This window comes from Festucalex cinctus, chromosome 5 (genome assembly GCF_051991245.1).
Source record: "Festucalex cinctus isolate MCC-2025b chromosome 5, RoL_Fcin_1.0, whole genome shotgun sequence".
Taxonomy (NCBI): domain Eukaryota; kingdom Metazoa; phylum Chordata; class Actinopteri; order Syngnathiformes; family Syngnathidae; genus Festucalex; species Festucalex cinctus.
In genome coordinates this window covers 7,345,433-7,364,687 of record NC_135415.1, presented here as the reverse complement: position 1 = coordinate 7,364,687, position 19,255 = coordinate 7,345,433, and the positions used below count along the sequence as shown (strand labels likewise).

The 19,255-nt window shown below is 37.9% G+C and overlaps 2 protein-coding genes across 5 annotated transcripts; one reads left to right on the top strand and one right to left on the bottom strand.

The window, feature by feature from the left end:
• Window positions 1-183: 183 nt before the first annotated feature.
• bag4 (BCL2 associated athanogene 4) lies at window positions 184-15,153 on the bottom strand. 2 transcript variants are annotated; one of them, XM_077522090.1, is made up of 5 exons: window positions 14,461-15,153; window positions 14,060-14,179; window positions 4,640-4,864; window positions 4,224-4,493; window positions 184-1,748 (listed from the first exon to the last, which is right to left on the bottom strand). In XM_077522090.1, the coding sequence occupies exons 1-5, from the start codon at window positions 14,461-14,463 to the stop codon at window positions 1,284-1,286; spliced, it is 1,083 nt and encodes a 360-aa protein (XP_077378216.1). In that variant the 5' UTR covers window positions 14,464-15,153; the 3' UTR covers window positions 184-1,283. The 2 variants fall into 2 exon arrangements, with proteins under 2 accessions (XP_077378216.1, XP_077378217.1); XM_077522091.1 differs by lacking the exons at window positions 14,060-14,179; window positions 14,461-15,153 and adding an exon at window positions 13,121-13,278.
• Window positions 14,363-19,135, top strand: lsm1 (LSM1, U6 small nuclear RNA associated). Of its 3 annotated transcripts, XM_077522092.1 has the most exons (4): window positions 17,602-17,811; window positions 17,965-18,033; window positions 18,191-18,306; window positions 18,648-19,135. In XM_077522092.1, the coding sequence occupies exons 1-4, from the start codon at window positions 17,766-17,768 to the stop codon at window positions 18,816-18,818; spliced, it is 402 nt and encodes a 133-aa protein (XP_077378218.1). In that variant the 5' UTR covers window positions 17,602-17,765; the 3' UTR covers window positions 18,819-19,135. The 3 variants fall into 3 exon arrangements, with proteins under 3 accessions (XP_077378219.1, XP_077378220.1, XP_077378218.1); XM_077522093.1 differs by lacking the exons at window positions 17,602-17,811; window positions 17,965-18,033 and adding an exon at window positions 14,363-14,647; XM_077522094.1 differs by lacking the exon at window positions 17,965-18,033 and having other exon boundaries at window positions 17,582-17,811.
• Window positions 19,136-19,255: the final 120 nt, after the last annotated feature.

The window sequence follows — 19,255 nt, the reverse complement described above, 5'->3', positions numbered from 1 at the left end:
CCACTGTTGTGCTTTTGAATCAAAATAGCATCCTATTTAAAGACCAGACTGCTCGCTAGCAATGTTGGTGCTATGCAAGTTTATACAAATATAGCAACACTTGTTTTTTGTGGAAATCACAATTAAAGTAAAATCTTTACATTACGTCACAACTAAGGTTGTAAAAATAACAGATGCCACCTGTTAAAAATATAGTATTTTATTATTTCTCAACTGTGTCAATTTTTTTTTAATTGGTTTCTTTTTTTTTAAATCAGTCAAATATTTCCATCTTGTGGTGGAAACATGCATTACACTTGACATTTTTACAGTTGGGCTCCATTTAACAGCACAAGAAAATGAACACATAAGACAGATGATAAATTTTCCATGCAATACGTTTACTTTGTTCTAAATATACTAAACAGCTCTGTGATATATGACCTTCACCCATAAGGTTTCAGGGGAAAATATCTATCTTGCACTAGTTGGAAGGATTGTGCAACATTCCCAATATGCGATTCATGACAGAACAAATAGAATTTGACTGGGGTGCTTTAACACAGTGATGTATAACAAATTAAATTGTTTCTTCACAATTTGAATGAATATTTGGGAAAACACAAGTTCATTGCTTGAAGGAACGAGGATCAATTTGTACATTTATTTCAAAATGTAGGTTGGAAATCACAACAGAAGCCAAAAACAAACAAATGTCTATTTTCAGAGTTTTTTTTTTTTTTAATATATACTCATTCCTTCTTCATGGTCCAATTATGATGTCATAAAGGTTGCCAAAGTATTGTGCATGCAAGGCAGAGCACAATGGAAACAAAACACACTGAACTACAGTACTGTGACAGTCTCGATGACTACATGTCATGCAACTGGACTGTGACAAACACGAATGGGCAGTTAAGGCAAATGTGTATGTTGTGAGGAGCAAGTGAACACAAGCAGGGACAGCAGGGTGATACGTTGATTCGGAATCACTTGTTGGAAGATGAGCAACAATTTGGGAGTGGCCATAATAAATCATTCTTACTTTCATCACTCAGAATAGCACTAATCAAAATTAATTCACTGACTGATTTGAAAGTGTCTTGAGATATGTACAAAAAAAAAAAAAAAAAAAAAAAAGTTTGTTGATCACCTGTATTGGCACCTCGTCACACATACCTACGGCCTACTGGGTCTTTTTTTTTTTTTTTTTTTTTTTTTTTTTTTTTTAATGTTTATAGACTCTAGAGATCTGGAAGAAGCCGATAGGGTCCGAGACCCAATAAACTGGTTCATGACGCACTTTAGAAAGCTTTCCTTTCCAGCTGGTCAAGAATGGCCTGGATCCTCTGCACAGCTTCCTTTCGCGCTTGGCGGACATTTTCAAGTCCCTGAGTCTCCACAGAGTCCAGCTCAAGCAGCTCTTTGGTAAGAAGTTCCTCCAGGCATCGATACGTCTTGTCACTTTTTTTCCCCACAAACTCATCAACGTCTTCCTGAAGAAGGAGCACTCTTGCCATGATTTGCTGGACCCGAGCTAAACTGGGGTTGTCGCTCACGGGCTGAGGTCCGGCGTTGCCTGGAGCTGGAGATTGGGTGGGCACGGAGGGTGGGGGCTCAACTTGTGAGTAGTTTTGATTCATTTGCCCTGCTTTGTTGTAGATTTGAGGAGGTGAACTAATTTCTGTGGGTTTCACATTGGTGCGGTTTGGGGATGTGGTCGGCCTGGGCTTAGGCCCGACTTGTGGGGGGCGCTGGTGCTGTTGGTCCTGGAATGACACAAAACAATTTTACATTACATTTGACTTGACATGGGATTAGGCGACCCCGCGAAGTACGTCCGACCCTTTGGATTCACGCTAGGTTAGACTAGGCGAGGCGGCGGGCTCCCTTCGAATGGAGATCAGAGTCAACGGCGCAGCTGGATCCGCGGAGATGGCACGAAGCACGTCTAGAGTCGCCAACTCCTAAAAGGCGGTGGGGCTGCCCGGCAGTGAAAGTGCAAGGCTCCGCTTTCCACATTATAGATGACATATTTTCATCTACTTCCAAATACTTCTGCGCCATTTGCTTTTTAGCTCCACCGCTCGATGATATCTTCCCACGATGATTATTGTTCTTTTAAGTTGGCATAAATCTTGGAATTTGATGTTTTAAAAACTGGGACATGAACATGAGCGCGTTAGTCGTGACTATTATAGTATTCTTGTCCAAGCCCTGCCCCCCACACGCTCCAATTGGCTATCGGGAAATCGCCAATAAAGACTGTGATTGCTGTGTGGAAAAATTAAGTCTTACTCTGTGCCACCGTGCAACTACAGATCTCGGGCTGCCACAAACGACTATTTTGCTAGTCGAATAATCACCAACAGTAGTCGCGATTAGTCGACTAATCGGATCAGATCGTCAGCCTCCTTAAATAATTGCCCAGTCTTTTTTCGACTCTCCCCCCTCAGAAAACCCCAAAAACTGAAGTACATTCTGATTATGTGTTCATTTTCATTTCAGGGATATAATTATATATACATAAAATATCTGTTTAACTAAGGATGTAGCCAATTTTAGCAAAGGTGGCCAGCATTTTATTTATTTATTTATTTTTATTTTGACGACTTAGGCCAATATTTTTAAGGGGCTGACAAGCAAGCAGCTACTCTTAAATAACCATCATTAGCATATAGCTTGAATTTGTTAAGATATATGTACAAGTTAGTAATACAGATTGTGACAGGTGAAAGGAGACTAACAGTACATTCACCTTTGATTAAAGTGCAGTTTGTACCAGAATTCCTTGTGCAAAACAAAAAAGACAATTATGCCGATAGTACATTTGAACTTTTAGCTCAAATACTGTTGCCTTTAACATTTATAACAACAAATGTTGAGTACATTCGAAAATAAAACCAAAACTAAATAGCAATTAGTAATATGAATACAACAAACATGTAAACAATATAAAAAATACTTTTGAGGCATGCAAGTTGATGGCTTCATAATAAAGCTCTCCAATGAAGTGGAACGGAGTCTTTTAGCACTGTAACGTAGCGTTAAGACATCGTTGCCACATTTACTATTCTGCCATAAAATCGCTGTGTTACAGGCCGAGCCTTGCCCGTTAAGTGCTGTAATGCCGCACTTTGGCGCAGGAGGGCGGTGTTGTTTAGGAAAGAGAAGGAGAGCGGAAGACCTTGCGTGTGTCGTCTGTCGTTGAGGAGTGCTAAAATAAAAGTTTGTGTAACAACGAAAACGAGAGTCTGCCTGCTCAGTCGCCAAACCATCGGTTAGGAAGTCCCTGGGCATGAGAAGAGGACTTAAAAGCTGTAACCAACGTGGGCATGTTTTATCACACAGTGTGTGCTAAATGAACGTCCACGTTAGCACTTAGCTACGCTGACCATCCAAATAATTTACAGTGGCTGAGATAGATGACTGTCCCTCGCCGTCAGAAGGATTCGACAAAAGGTGCTTCCGTCTCAACTGCCGTGAGAGGCAAGGTCTGTCTTGCACATTTTACATTTAACATTATTCGCTTTAGTGTTCCCAAACCTTCGAAGTCCGATGTCGGTTAGCCATGAGAGCATACTGTACAGCTGGTGCTGGCGTCACGTCTGACCCGGATTAATGCTCCTGCGCATGTGCGTCTAGTAAGAGCAGGCAGGACGACGGGCGGCAGGCAATCAAACGAGCGGTTGGGGCAGTTTTGGAAGAGAAAACAAATAAGGCTGATATATATTATGTAAAACTGACTAGTCGACTATTTAAATTAGCCGTCGACGGTTTTGGTCGTCGACGTAGTCACGACTAGTTGACTAATCTTGGCAGCCCTATACAGATGATAAAAAAAAAAAAATAAATAAAAAAATAAAATAAAAAAAGTTATAAAAATAAACTGAAATATTTATCAGAGCCCTGATCGGGACACAGCATCCGATTACGATCGAGTCAGCAACCACGTGATCTTCCCCGATTTCTGATCATGTGATCGGGACATCCCTACCGGTACATAGTACAACATCAATCCCCCCTTTTTAAATGCCTATGCGAACATGAACTACAAAATAAACACCAATCAATGGTTAATAAACAGTAATCGGGGGAAATGCTTTTGTAATACACTTCAATGCAAAATTAAAACAAATTGATTAGTTGGTTGAATAATCGCTAGGTTTGATAGTGACAGCACTAGTACAAACATTATACGCCATTGCTATATAAACACAGACTATCTTCCGCTTGCGTCATACCTTGGGTTGGTAAGGTGGTGGCGCACCAGTTCCAGTCCCCGGCCAAGCTGGGGGGTGCAGCGGACGTACAGGATTTCCATAATGATTTGGAGGAAGCGCTTGGCCTGGCTGCCATTGCTGCTGAGAGGGTGCATATGTGCCAGGGTGAGCCCAAGCTTCAGCTTGGGGGTTGGCGTGCAATGACTGGCCCGTGGGATATAACGTGTTTGGCGGCATTGTGTGACCGCCTTCGCTATAGGGAGAATACGGCCCCGGAGGATATCCAGGAGCCTGGGAAAAGGGACATGACAAAGTTATTTGCCACCTCAATAAATAAAGAAATGAGAAGGAATGATGCAAATGACGCCGGTGGCATTTACTGAGAAGATACTAAATGTTGCTCGGCCTCAGCGTGTTTTTGAAATGTCCTTCCTTACCCCATGACAGTGTATACCAGGATAGTGATGGTTTTGTGAATGTGGCTGTCCAGCTTGCCCACTGCTTTGTTCTGCAGGGCCACTCTGAGTAGGGTAAGAAGCTGGAGGTGTTCTCTGAGGGTCAGCACAGTAGAAAGGGTTGGATGGGTGGAAACCACTTGTTGAATATTGACTCTGTGCCGGGCTGTAGACACCGTGGCCATTTAGATAACCTCCAGAAATGACCTACAAAAAGGTGAATTTTGAGAATTAAGCAATTACAGCATTCTTTAACATTGGATTCCTATTATGTGAGAGGTCCAAGGTCGCATCATTTCTTATGGGACTTGTTGAGCTTTGAAAACAATTATTCCTATAGGAAATAATGGAAACAAATTACTAGGGGTGTTAAAAAAAAATCGATTTGGCAATATATCGCGATACTAAAGCACACAATTCTCGAATCGATTCAATAGGCAGCCGAATCGATTTTTTAACATCCATTTTTGATGAAAAAATATTCAACAAAACGTCTAACTTTCACACCTTAAGCATGGAAGAATGTTATATTAATGGAACATTAAGCCTTACCATTTTAATTCAATGCTGTTCTAACATGAAAAAGGTTACAACCTGTTTGTTAAATACAGTGGCTCACAGTTATAAGACCGAAGTTTGAGATCAAAAAATAATAAATTTTCAAACAAATCTTAGAGTGTGCATGTACAAGTTTACTGTATGGTATTTTCTAAATTTTAGTAAAAAAAAAAAAAAAAATCGCAACAATCGACTTGTAAATTCATATCGGGATTAATCGGCATTGAATCGAATCGTGACCTATGAATCGTGATACGGATCGTATCGTCAGGTACTAGGCAATTCACACCCCTACAAATTACCATCTGAAAAACTATGCAGGTGATGGTTCAATGCTGATAGAGAATTCTAAACCATTATCTATCTTAACCACAGTAATACTAAATCAACTAATAGATTTGTTGTTCCTATTCTGAACTGTTTTTTTGTTGTTGTTTTTTTTTTTTTTAAAAGAGCTCAGAATTGTTCATTCGGTAGTCTTACCGATTCAACGTCTTATCATCATTGCTCTTTTTTGTGTGAGTGTGTGTGTGTGTGTGTGTGTGTGTGCGCGCGCGCGCGTTTGCGTGTGTGCGTTTGCGTGCGTGCGTGCGCGTGCAAATACGTATAAATTATACGGGGGGGGGGGGGGATGGGGAGGGGAGAGGGAACCACGGGGCACACCAGAGGCCCACCCGCCCCGAACCGCGCCGCCGGGCACGGAGCAGCGGACCGCGCCGGGACGGCACCGCCCCGGGCACCAGGGAAAGCACCCCAACACCGCACCCCACAGGGGGCCCAGGGAGTGGCCAAGACGCAACCGCTACCGAGCAGACAGGGCGGAGACGACCTCATCCCATAATGCTTCACGGACCAGGATGGAAATAATTTTTATTTATTTTTTTACCACTTTTATGGTCCATAATGTACATTTTTTGTTGTTGCGTTGTGTGCCTGTTGGTTAATAAAACTAGTCGTACACGTATCATCACTTTTGTTTTGAATGTGCAAACCATTCACGACCAGACCATGGCTGGATTAATTATTATTATTATTATTATTATAATTAATTATAGTGTGCGTCATATAAAGTCAGTATTGTGTTAATAGCCCAAATGATTAATGCACAAATTATCTAGTTCAAAGAGTGTTGTTACATCCGTGGGCCGTTTACCATTGTATACATATGCTAATGCTAATCGCTAGCGTGCTGATGGCCCAGTCATACTTGTTTTTTTGTTTGTTTGTTTTTGCTTATGCTTTTATTCATTCAAAAATCAACAGACATCCAAAACAAACTGAGCACACAAAACCGTGCTGTCGAACCAGACAATAACAAAAAAGAAAAAAAAAAACTAAAAAAAAAAAAGGTCTAATCAGACAGTAATTTCTTCAAGATATTAAATACCAACAAGGCTTGCTTCGTCTTAACCCTTCCTAATGTCCTTGCAAACCCTTCAATTTCCTTATAAAAAAAATAAAAAACAAAGGTCGACACAAAATCTACATCTGTGAATAAACTGTTTTGCAGTTATTATCAAAGTATTGAGCATCATTTCCTTTTTCTGTCCTGTATTACTATCCCAAACTTAATAGTCTTGAAATCTAGTTTGAGAGAATCATTGTCCTCCTCTGAAATCCAGGTCTGAAATGATTTCCAAAATACCCTGGTGTACACACATTCAAAAACAAATGTTCCAAAGTCTCATTATCACATCCACAAAAAGCACAGCAGATTTGTTGCATTTTAAACCTCTGATTAAAAAAACAAACAAATAAAAAACACAAGGATAAACATCATTCATCACCTTAAAATGTGTTTCTTTAGCCTTCGGTGAAATGGAAAGAGAAAGATGCCAGGTTCTAATTCTAGTTTATTGAGAATATTCTTTAACAAATTTTTCCTTTTTATAGGCAATATAAATATTTTGGATGTGAGGCCACCACATAAAAATGTATTTGTACATTTTTTATCTATAAAATGAACCTCATCTATAAAGAGTGATGGAATCGTAGGTACTCTTTGGTCATAAACATTCCTTTCACTATGTTTACCAATGCTTGTGGTATAGCGTGTATTACCCCTGAATATTGTTTAGTACATCTTAAATCAAATTTAGTGACAAAATCCTCAAAACTAAGAAATTCTCCTCTTATATCCATCAAGTGCAAAATCGACCAAATACCTTTCTGCACCCAATCTTGATAAAACAAAGATTTTATTTTCACTAGAATACATCTATTATTCCAGATAGGAACAGAATGTGGAGTAAAGTTATGCTTATAAATCAGTTTCCAATACAACAAAACCTGCTGATGAAACTTTGATAGTTTAACTCTTTGAGCGGCAAAAACGTTTTATGACGATTTGTAAAATCATGATGTGTACCGCCATAAACGTTAAATGACGTCAACGGTTTTTTTTTGTTTTTTGTTTTTTTAAATCAATGGGCAGTTCATTGTCAAAGTGCACCGCTGCCTGATCAATGGGTTGTGGAATCAAAAACACTTAACTATGGCCAGCAGATGGCATTATTTCTCTTTTCAATGGGCTGCAGGTGTATGAAATTACAATAAAATGTGATGGAATCTGATGAAAATTGATTAAATAGAACATTTTCAAGGATGACGGAAATGATCAAAGCCTTTGTCATATTTTTTCTTTTTTGATAACGTGTGGCAGTAAAAGAGTTCACTGGCAACTTAGTAACACAAAAGTCACACCTTAGCAATAATTCTATTCCACCACATTTTTTGAATAATTTAAAGGGAACATGAAACCAAAAATTATCCATATTCCCTTTTAAACACTGTTGCAACCACTTAGGTTTTATCATACCATTCATTATATCATAATCAATTACATTCAGCCCACCTTTTTCAAATGGTTTCACTACATCCCCTTTCCTCAAATAGTGTTTATTTTTCCAAATGAAATTAAAGTTTGTTTGATTTATTGATTTGATTACAGGATCTGAAATGTATAAAGAAAAAGCTGGGTATATAAATCTTGAAAGAATCTCAATTTTAGTTAATAAAATACGTCCGAAAATTAGACTTAACATTTTTCCAACACTGGTACAACATTCAATTTTTCTCTGGTTTTACAGTCTTTGGTTCTGGTCACCCCTAAATATTTCACCTCATCTTTCACAGGACTTCCATATAAATCTAGTGGGTGATCATCATGTATTGACATCAACTCACATTTTTTCAAATTTAAATATAACCTAGATGCTTTCGAAAATGTTTCTATCTTTTTAATTACTAATGGAATGTGATCTGCTTTTTTCTAAAATAATGTTGTATCATCAGCTAGTTGCGTTATTGTCAGATTATTAATACACTTAAAGGCTCAATATCGGGGCTGTTTTAAAAAAAATAAATAGCTAACAACTCTGCCACCAAAATAAATAATAAAGGAGAACAAGGACAACCTTGTCTGATCCCCCGTTTAACCTCAAACCTCCCTGTTGTTCCTGCAGGAAGAGAAACCGAACTATTAATACCCTTATACATCATACTAATTGCCTTACTAAACCTTTCACCAAATCCAAAATATTAGAGGGAGTTAATTATAATTGAATGTTCAACTGAATCGAAAGCTTTATAAAAATCTAAAAATAACACAAAAGCCTTATCTTCAATTAAAGATATGTTGTCTATTAAATCAAGAACCAACCTAAAATTATGGTGTATTGATCTATTCTTAATAAATCCAGATTGTGTCGTACTTACGACCTGATCAATACAAGATTTTAACCGATTAGCAAAAATATGGGCCAACAATTTATAATCAACATTCAGCAAAGTTATTGGTCTAAGATTATCAATATATCTTTTATCCTTACCAGGTTTAGGCAATAACGTAATAACTCCTTGTTTCATGGTTGGCATTAAATCTTCTCTTTCAATGGTTTCTTTCAAGGCATTAAATAGTAGTTCTTTTATCTCTTCCCAGAAAAACTTAATAGAAATTTGAGGTCAAACGATCTTGCCCAGGTGATTTCCCTACTGTCATCTGCTTTATAGCGGCATCTAATTCTTCCATTTGAATCTCAGAGTCACATAGTGTTTTAAATGTCAATTCAATTTTAGGAACATGTTTTATGCTTTCCAAATAGGATAATGAATCAACACTCTTGTGCACTGACGAGTATAATTTCGAATAAAAATGATAAATTTCTTCACATATTATTTTTGTATTACAGCATTCTATATCATTAATCATTAAGATATCAATTTTATTTTGAATTTGTCTTCTCTTTTCAAGCCCAAAAAAATAAGATGAAATTTTCTCTCCTTGTGCTATCCATTTCGCCCTAAATCTAACATAAGCACCTTTAGCCTTTTGAATGTACAAATTATCTATTTTGGTTTGTAACTCTAACCTTTTTGCCTTCTCATCATCTGATAAATCAAAGTTTCTACAACATTCATTCATATCTTGAAACAATGTCAATTCAAGATCTTTTTGCTGTTGACTTCTCAATTTACCACATCTTATAGCTAAACATCCAACTTTATATTTAAAATATTCCCATTTTTTACAGTTTCTAATTTTGCATCATTTGTCATTTCTGCCAATAACACCTTTATACTTTGTGTACTAAATCCTCTTCATCCAGTAAGTCAGCATTACGTTTCCAATAACCTTTCTTGAATGTCGAAATAATTCCGGCTTTCAAAGTAATATCAATAACGCAGTGGTCCGTCAAAGGGGCAGCAGAAATTCACACATTTTTGACCATGTCCACCACTTCAGGAGACACTAGCCAAAAATCTATTCTGGATCTAGAATGCCGATTAGATTTTATTCAAAAAAATTGTTTACTATTTTGATTAAATTCTCTCCATAGATCCATTAAATAATTCCCATCCATGAAATCCTTAAGTATGTTATTATAATGATGATGATCATTATACTTAGACGGACATCTGTCTACCCATTCATCTGGTACCAAATTAAAATCTCCACCAATCAAAATAAATTCTATTCTAAAAACACTCTTAAATTCAGCAATATTTTTGGAAATAGAATCCAGTAACGTTCTATTTTGACCAGCATTGTTATATCCATATACATTCACCAAAATTGCAAATACTCCTTCTAGGTTAATCTCCAGCACTATCCAATGACCGTCTTTATCTATTTTGAATGCAACAATTTCGCCAGGAAATTTATTAAAACAAATAGCCACTCCACCGGATCGGTTACTTCCATGAGACAAAATAATAATTTCCCCCCCATTGGTTTTTCCAAAATAATGTATCTTCCTTACATAGACTTAGACTTAAATTTGACTTTATTGATCCCTTTGGGATGGCTCCCTCTAGGAAATTTACATGTCCAGCAGCAATGAGAAGATAATAAAATAGAAAATAATTAAATCAATCAATAAATAAGGTTATTACACCAGAGATTGAATTAATAATAATAAGAATAATAAGAAGAAGAAAAATAAAATAAAAAATAAAACTTCAATCAATCAACAAATAAGGTTATTACACAGGAGATTGAATTAAATAAATGAAAGTACAGTAAAGTGCCATATTTGTGAAGTGAAGTGCATGCTACACCCCCCTCCCCCCCAGTGAGGAGTTGTAGAGTACAATGGCATGGTGGACAAAGGAGTTCTTTAGTCTGTTGGTCCGGCACTTGGGGAGCATCAGCCTTCCACTGAACAGGCTCTTCTGACTGCTGGTGACAGTGTACAGAGGGTGGCTAGTATTGTCCATAATATCCAGCAGTTTGTCCAGAGTCCTCTTCTCTGCCACTGTCACCAGAGTCTAGCTTCATGCCGACCACAGAGCCGGCCCGCCTGATAAGCTTGTCCAGTCTGTGGAAGTCCTCCTTGGATATGCATTTTTGGATAACAAAATACCACCTACCAGTACTTAACTTTTGTACCAAAAATCGCCATTCCTCTGAAAAAATCCAACAAAAACCTCTCCTTGCACTTTCAGTAAACAATCAAAATGGGTTACATTAGTCTTGTTCAGTTTTTCTGTTCGATCCTTTTGCCATTGATGAAACCGAATGGTCCTCGGAAGTATGCCTTCATTCCAGCTTTCCTTGCATCTTGAATCTGCGGCCATAACGCCCCCCTTGCCAGCTTTTCTGCGACAGGTATATCTTCACAGAACCGAACTCCAGCCTCCTTACATACAACAGATTCCTTCGTCAACTTCCATATCCCATCTCTGTGTTGTCGCTTGGCAAATTGGATGATCACCTGCCGTGTTCTCCTCTCCTCTTCCCAGCCTGTGCACGGTGTCCACTAGAGGTGGGAATCTTGGGGCACCTCACGATTCGATTGCGATTACGATTCAGAGGCTACGATTCGATTATAAAACGATTATTGATTTCCCCCCAGGCAGCAGAAAAAAAACAATGTATTTTTGTGCTTTTAATGTTTCGTACATTAGTTACAAAAATAGTACAAAAGTCCTCTCAGGCCTACATAAACTACTATTTCAGTATCAAGTTAACAGTTCAAAACAGTAAATAAAATACTCAAGTCCTCATTCTGTAACAACAGCTTTTAAGTATATTCAGTCTTCAACAGAATAAAACATAGCATTGAGCAAAAATATATTATTTTTATCCACTCAAAAGTGCATTGAGGTATAAATGAAAGACAATGTGAACTACTACTTCAATACAAATGCCTAAAAAAAAAAAAAAGTGCTTTCCTGCTTTTTAAGTTGTGTAAAGATGAACATGTAAACATTAAAGTTTCTCAGAGGTACAAAAAAAAAAAAAAACCTCAAGTGCTTTTCTGCTTTTTAACTTGTGTAAACATGAACGTGTAAACATTAATGGGATCGTTCGGCTTTTTTAACATGAATCTCAATTTGATCCTCACCTCCCGTGTGTGCGATCAGCACTGACTTCTTTCTGACAGCGTTCGGTGACACCAGTTCTGGTTCGACGTTGGACGAGAAGAAAATAAAAAAGAAAATAGTCCAGCAAGCTGGCTGGGGTCTCGGAAATAAAGCGTTTTTCTTCTAAAAACTATTTGTTTTCAAAAGCGTGATACATTTCCACCACAATACTCTTTTCTGAATAAAGTCAGACGCCATTACCGCCAGCCACTACTTTTCTGTTCGTTCGTTCGTATCACTGCGCGGCGCCCTGTAGAACGCTAACCGACGCACTGCAGCCAGCTAGCTGATACTTCCGCCTGAAGTTGTTTGCCTTTTCGGAGCAGGTCTGATCTCACGAAGAGGTGGGTTGGTCAGCTCAGCCATGCTTGTTGTTGTTTTGAATCTCGAGGCGTGAGTTGTGGATGTGTACTCTCGGTCCGTCCCAAAAAGCGTCCCGAAGACCGCGCGCGCTACTGCGTTTCAGTTCCGCGTACTTTTCGCTCGTTTCGCTTCCCTTGGCATATTTATATAATCGGAATTTGGACGTTTGTGAATCGTTCTCGATTGTTCCACGGCCGAATCGTGAATAATCTAAGAATCGGAAATTTTGCACACCTCTAGTGTCCACCACGTCGTCCAACTTCTGCTCCCACATGGGAGCGATCATCTTCAGTCGATTTACCACCTTCTCTCTTATATTCTCATTTTCCATTTCTTTCATGCCTCTTATCTTCAAATTCCATTGCCTGCTGTATCTGTCATGCTCACCAACTCTTTCTTTGAGTGTTGTTTTCCAACTCCACCACTTTTGCTTCCAACTCAGTCACTTTACTTTTACAGTCATTAATTTCCGCCGCATTAAATTCCAGTGCTTTAGCGAGACTGCTAATCATCGTGCTGTTAGCTTTGATCTGCGACAATGTTTCCCATTCGGTCTTCTTGCTTGTCAAATCTCATGTTTAACATGTTAACAGCTTTTAGTATAGTCTCCACCGAAGAATCTTCATTCGGCTTCCCCCATTTGCGAACCACAGATGATTTAGTTGGCGTGCTTACCGGAGAATTGTCAACTTCACCAATACTCCGTTTATCCATTCCGCCTCCGGCAACTTCCATTGAATAGCTGTGTTCCACCACTATCCCGTCATTAGCCATGATGCTAGCAGCCGCAGTAGCACCACTCTTTGACACCGGAGTACAGTTTTCTTCCCTGCTTTTCTGGTCTGTTCTCAGCTCTTGCATATTTCTTGTCGTAACTGCGTCTATTGTGAGAGGAATTAATCCTTAATTACAGCATTTGAGGAATTTGACCGAGAGCGCCACAAGCGCTGCTTAGACCGCCATCTTGAGCCGAACTCAGCCCAGTCATACTAAATTCATTTTATAAGCTACTCTCGACTGAGGCGTTTTTGTTTATTTGTTTACCTTACAAACTGTTGTGTCTGATATGTCTTTATTTTATTTGTGTTACAGAACCACACATACACAAACACTTGTACAAAGTAGCCACACACGCATAGTTGGACTCTAATAAAAAGGGAAACTGAATCATCTCCTTGCATTCTTACCGATGCCCCCTGCCGACCGCAATCTTAAGGAACCAGCACATTAGCTCTCCCCAAAACAACAGCATTCTGATTAATATTGCGTTTGTGGAATATGAGTTACGCAACAAAACCCATCAGTTTCGATCCATCTCGAGGTACGGCTATTTTTCGACTTGCTGTCGAGTGCACATGTAACCACAAATGCTCATAGCTCAGGTAATGACCAATCACATCACTTTCAGTTGACAGCCAGGTGGCAAAATGGCCACCCACCCGAGATGGATAAAACCAGGTGTATTTTACTGCTTAATTCATATTGCACAATCACAATACAATTTTTAGACTAGTGGGGCTGCATATAACATTTTAATGTCAAGGAAATTCTTGGATTGATTGTAATTAGGACACTTCACCTTTACACCATGTTATGTTCAAACACGAAACATACCTGTGGGTTATACTGTGGCTGGCCATCAGATCCAGAGGGATAAGTATTTGCATAGTGTCCCGTGGAATGCGACTGTGGGTACCAGTAGTGGGATGGGTACCCTGGATACTGTGGCGTGTCCTGAGAGCACACAACACAATATCAAATAATTTCAACTTTGCTCTCATTTATAAACTCCAGCACGTAGACTTGATAGTGGCATCGACTCATTAGCGTACAACTAAAGGCGACGAGCAACCAACTTAGCTAGGCTAGCAAGGGATCGCTAGCTATTACATAACAGCAGTTAGCCCGTTAGCCACGTAACTTAGCATGGGCACGAGCTTTATGTTGGCGAGCTCGCGTTAAAAGACATTTCGAAGGCAGCCGTTATACACAGCGGATTATTTAGTCTGATTTACCATGTTTCGTACGGCAGTTTCTTAGGTTATTATCCAAGTTGGACCTCGAGGGCCAGGCAGATTTCACTTCATTTGACGGTTATGTAGCAGTTGAACGCACTATAGTATAGTATACCAATGTTGAAGACAACCCCTTTTGACATAGAAATTAAAGAATTGTGGCAGACAAGTGAAGGGGAGCTTCTAGGTAAGTAAGTGTTGATGATTTCATAAAGTTCAGGAAACGATTGAATGGCTTACGACGCCGTCAACTCGCGTCAGCTTGTTTACCCTAATGAGGATGGCGAATGACGGAAAGAGTAACCACTCTGAAAATTTTAAACACCGTGTGACCAAAAAGACAGTCGCCCTGCCAAAACAAAAGATAATATGAAACTAACTACAGTTGTTACATTTTTAGTGTTTTATATATAATGTCAAGTCAATGTTTTATATAATCTGTTTACAAAATATCGACCAAAGTAAAAAGTGTGAGAGTAAGCCTTTAAATTATACATATACAATCTTTGTTCCACGTTGACCATAAAAATAAATAAATAAATACGACTGCAATAAACCGACATTCTTATGTAATTAAATAAATTGTAGATGTATCGACATAGCTAATTTAAATAGTCCACACTGGTTCAGTCGCCTAACTACGCAGCTAAAAAGACCAGTGCGCTTTAGCAGCCCAGCTAACCGACGTGCCAACGTGGCGGCCATGTTAGGAGGGACAAAGTTACCGTCAAAGCAATGCAGTGATATTGAAATTCAATCGGAACGTGCTCATCATGACGTTTACTTTTTCGTCAATTTCAAAGCGTGTGTTATCAATGGAGAACATTAAAACAACAAACTCTTTAACCTGTGAAATGTTAGTCTCAGGAATTGTACAACGTTGTGTCAACTTGTGTTCAATTTTATTCAGCACACGTGCCAGCATACTTTATTATTGAAATGTGAAGTTTTTAAGTTTATTGAACATGTAAACACAACATAAAAACATATAACCATAAACAAATAACAAATAAAAATTGAAAGAAAGAAAAAGAAAAAACTCATAACACTCATCAGTAATGTTTTACATGTCCAAAGGGAGCAGGAAGAAGTTAAAAACTTATCTAATCCTACCCCTTACTCTTCGTATCTTATACAGTAAATTAATACATTACATTGTAATACATTACAATAAAACCGTGTAATCATTCTCATGTGGACAGTTTCACTTTAGCATACGTACAATTGTCAATAGCGTATATGCATGAATTTCTTAGGCGTACACCGTAATACATCATCGCACTCGCGTATACAATTTTCATTACCCTCATAATGGAATCGAAAAGAAAATTTCATTTCTGCAATTGTACTAGTTCATGTCTGATTTAAATAATATTCTTGAACTTTAACTTTTGAACATTTTTTTTTTAAACTCAACAATTGACTTGCATCTTTTCAAGTCATTACCAAAATGATTCCAGAAATTAACACCCCTTACAGAAACACACCTTTGCTTAACATTTGTTCTTATTTTGATTTTTTATAGACACTTGAACCCCTTATGTTATAAGGGGGCTCTCTCTAATTTCAAATAGCTTCTGAATACTGTGGCAGAGTAGATTGTTGTAAGCTTATTACATTATTTGTGCTATTAAACTACTAAACTAAGTCATAAAATGTCATTGTGTTTAATTTAATAAATAGTGAATGTGTTGGTTCTGTATATTTTGATCGATTAGTAATTCTTATGGCTCGTTTTTGCAACTTGAAAACAGTTAGTATTTGTTTTATATGCATTTCCCCAGATTTCCACACAATAAGTCAAATATTGTAATAATAATGAGCAATATAATGTGTATAATAATTTCATATTCAGAACATCCTTAGAACTGAGTATCCCGATGATTTATGACATTTTCCTTTTGACATTTTCTATGTGTGACTTCCAACATAATTTATTATCTATAACTACTCCAAGAAATGTATTTTTCTACACCCTTTCTATTTCAATTTAATTCACCAGAATTTTGACTTGATGAGTGATTTGTCTAGTGCCAAAAACTATTAACTTGGTTAAATTTAATGATAATTTGTTCATATCAAACCAATTTTTTATTGTATTAAATTCGTACTCCACAGTAGTTTTCTTGTCGGCCGCATATGCCCCCGTCCGTCCGTCCGTCCGTCCGTCCGTCCGTCTTTCTTTCTTTCTTTCTTTCTTTCTTTCTTTCTTTCTTTCTTTCTTTCTTTCTTTCTTTCTTTCTTTCTTTCTTTCTTTCTTTCTTTATTGAATAAACAATAATACAAAACAGTATAAAAGACAGGGGGGAGACAAATACATAGGAAAAGAACCTTCTACAAAAATGCATTAAAGCTCACATAAATATACATGAAAAAATTAGGTCTCTGGTATGTATCAGCATTTGTGTAAATGCTATTTAGCCAATATTAGAACAAGCTTGATGACATTAAATGCTCTTTTACTTCCAGTTGCGTAATTATTGAAGCCAAACAGTATATTTTCAATCAAAGAGAAAGCTGTGGTTCTATAATAATGAAAACAGAATAATAAATATATTTTCGCATATTTTCAGAGAACGGGCAATCCCAAAACAAATTATACATATCTTCCAGAGAATCTTTACAAAAAGAGCAGTCAGTATTAATAATTTTCTTCATCCGCTGTAGAAAATAAATAAATAAATAAATAAATAAATAAATAAATAAATAAATAAATAAATGCACTTCTTTCATTTTGTTTATTGATTAAGTGTTTGGAAGGCATATTCAAAATTTTGGTCCAGTCAAGGTTATTGATGAGATTGTTTGTCCCGTGTATGTTATTGCGTCGCCGTAGGCCACACATTGTTCTAAATCTAAAGACAATAAAAATTCTGCAGACTAAATGTAAATTATAGCAATGAAGACTCACAAGGAATTTAATGAAGAGTAAAACGTTCGTCTTTAAAACCTGTAGAATTAAATAGCTTCGTTATAATGCATCAAGAATCTAAGAGATTTTTCAATGTTGAATCATGTTTGTACGAACGCGCACTATCGCGCAGGCATATAAGGTATTCTGTTCTAGTGTGGTTGCCGTAGTTAGCGATCCAAGATGGCCGATTTTCTGCGCATGCGCGTCACCGATCGTGCAGGGTCACCGATAGCGTCTTGACACCGGCGTGTAGTAGCGACCGAAATCACCCGGAAGTTTAATCCAAGTGTCTATAAAATGCACTTCCGTTCATCTTCCGTTTAAGAAATCTTTAATAATATTAATGGCCTGACGCTACGACATCTTAGAAGGTAATAAACAGGATTCCAAGATGAACTACGTACCAGGGACGGCTAGTCTCATAGACGAGATCGACAGTAAGTTTGAGAGGAGAATCGACTGTTGTAGAAAGGCAGATCACAATGTAGAGTTGGCTTTGTGTCTGATACATTAGTCGTCGTCGTCGTCGTTGTCGTCGTCGTCGTCGTCGTTGTTGTTGTATAATATCCCGCCTTACCTGTGCGTTGCAGAAAAACATTTGGTTCTCCTCCGAGATGGTAGAACGCTAATCGGGTACCTCAGAAGCATTGACCAATTCGGTACGTGTTTTTTTCCTTTGTTTTTGTTGTTTTTATTACATCCACAGTGGTATTCTTCGCGTGACAAACTGTTTTCGATTTGGAAGTAATCAAAGAAGTTGCGTTGTTGCTGTGCACATTAGGCACGTCTAATTATTATGTTTATCTTTTCTTTCAGCCAATTTAGTTTTCCATCAGACAGTTGAACGTATCCACGTGGGTAAGAAATTTGGCGACATCCCTAGAGGAATCTTCATTGTGCGAGGGGAGAATGTGGTGCTGCTGGGCGAAATAGTACGTGTGCATTTTCATTGTTCGTTTCACCCATCATCAGAAGTCATTTTTAAGTAAGTTCACAATTCGAGAAAAGTTGTGTATGTACAATACTCACTTTTTGAGTTGATGCATGGTAAATGGTGCAAAAAGGTAACATCAACAAAAAATATGTAAACAAACGCTGTATTAGTGCTCCCACAACTTTGCTCAAGTCAATTTAAAATAATATTTTGACAGTACTACAGTGGCATTTTTGAGGTTTGTATATACAGTAGTATAGGTTTGAAATTCATCTGTCCCTGTGACAGTGAGACAAGGGAAATTGACTAATTTAATGATGCATCTTTCTTTCATTGCAGGATGTGGATAAACCGTGTGACACAGTCCTGCAGCAGGTCTCCATTGAGGAGATTCTGGAGGAGCAACGTTTGAAGCAGCAAACTAAGCAGGAGACTGAGAAAGTCAAGATGCAGGTTCTGAAAGACAGAGGCCTCTCCATCCCCAAAGCTGATAACTTGGATGAATATTAACACGGTGTACAGCCCACGAGCTGCTTCAGTTTGTATCAGACTGGTATCTTAGTTGAATATGAAAACCTGAATTTTATGAGCACAAGGCAACATTTTACTTTGCCTCCTTACTGTAGTGTATACTGTATGAAATTAATTTGAATGAAAGTCTTAGTTTTGCAGTTCAATGGTGGCATAAACCATTTGTTGTGGCTCACTATGATGGCAATTACTTTACAGCAGCACTTTGTGTTACTCAAGTGTTTGTATTTTGGAGCTATAACTGCCGGCTAGTGACAAAAGTAATGGCTATGCTCCATTAAATTATTTTTTTTAAATCACGGCTCTCTTTGTTCCCTTTCCATTATAAATATTAATGAAGCCTTTTGGAAGAAGCACCAGCCATGTATGTCTTTTATTGTGGCTATTGCACATTTTCAGTTTCATGGTAATAGCTA

Coding starts and splice junctions, on each gene's coding strand:
- bag4 (XM_077522090.1), bottom strand. Junction 4,494..4,639: donor CTGGTATACACTGTCATGGG/GTAAGGAAGGAC, acceptor CCCTTTTCCCAG/GCTCCTGGATATCCTCCGGG. Junction 1,749..4,223: donor CACCACCTTACCAACCCAAG/GTATGACGCAAG, acceptor GTGTCATTCCAG/GACCAACAGCACCAGCGCCC.
- lsm1 (XM_077522092.1), top strand. CDS start 17,766: ATGAACTACGTACCAGGGACGGCTAGTCTCATAGACGAGATCGACA. Junction 17,812..17,964: donor TCTCATAGACGAGATCGACA/GTAAGTTTGAGA, acceptor TGTGCGTTGCAG/AAAAACATTTGGTTCTCCTC. Junction 18,307..18,647: donor TGGTGCTGCTGGGCGAAATA/GTACGTGTGCAT, acceptor CTTTCATTGCAG/GATGTGGATAAACCGTGTGA.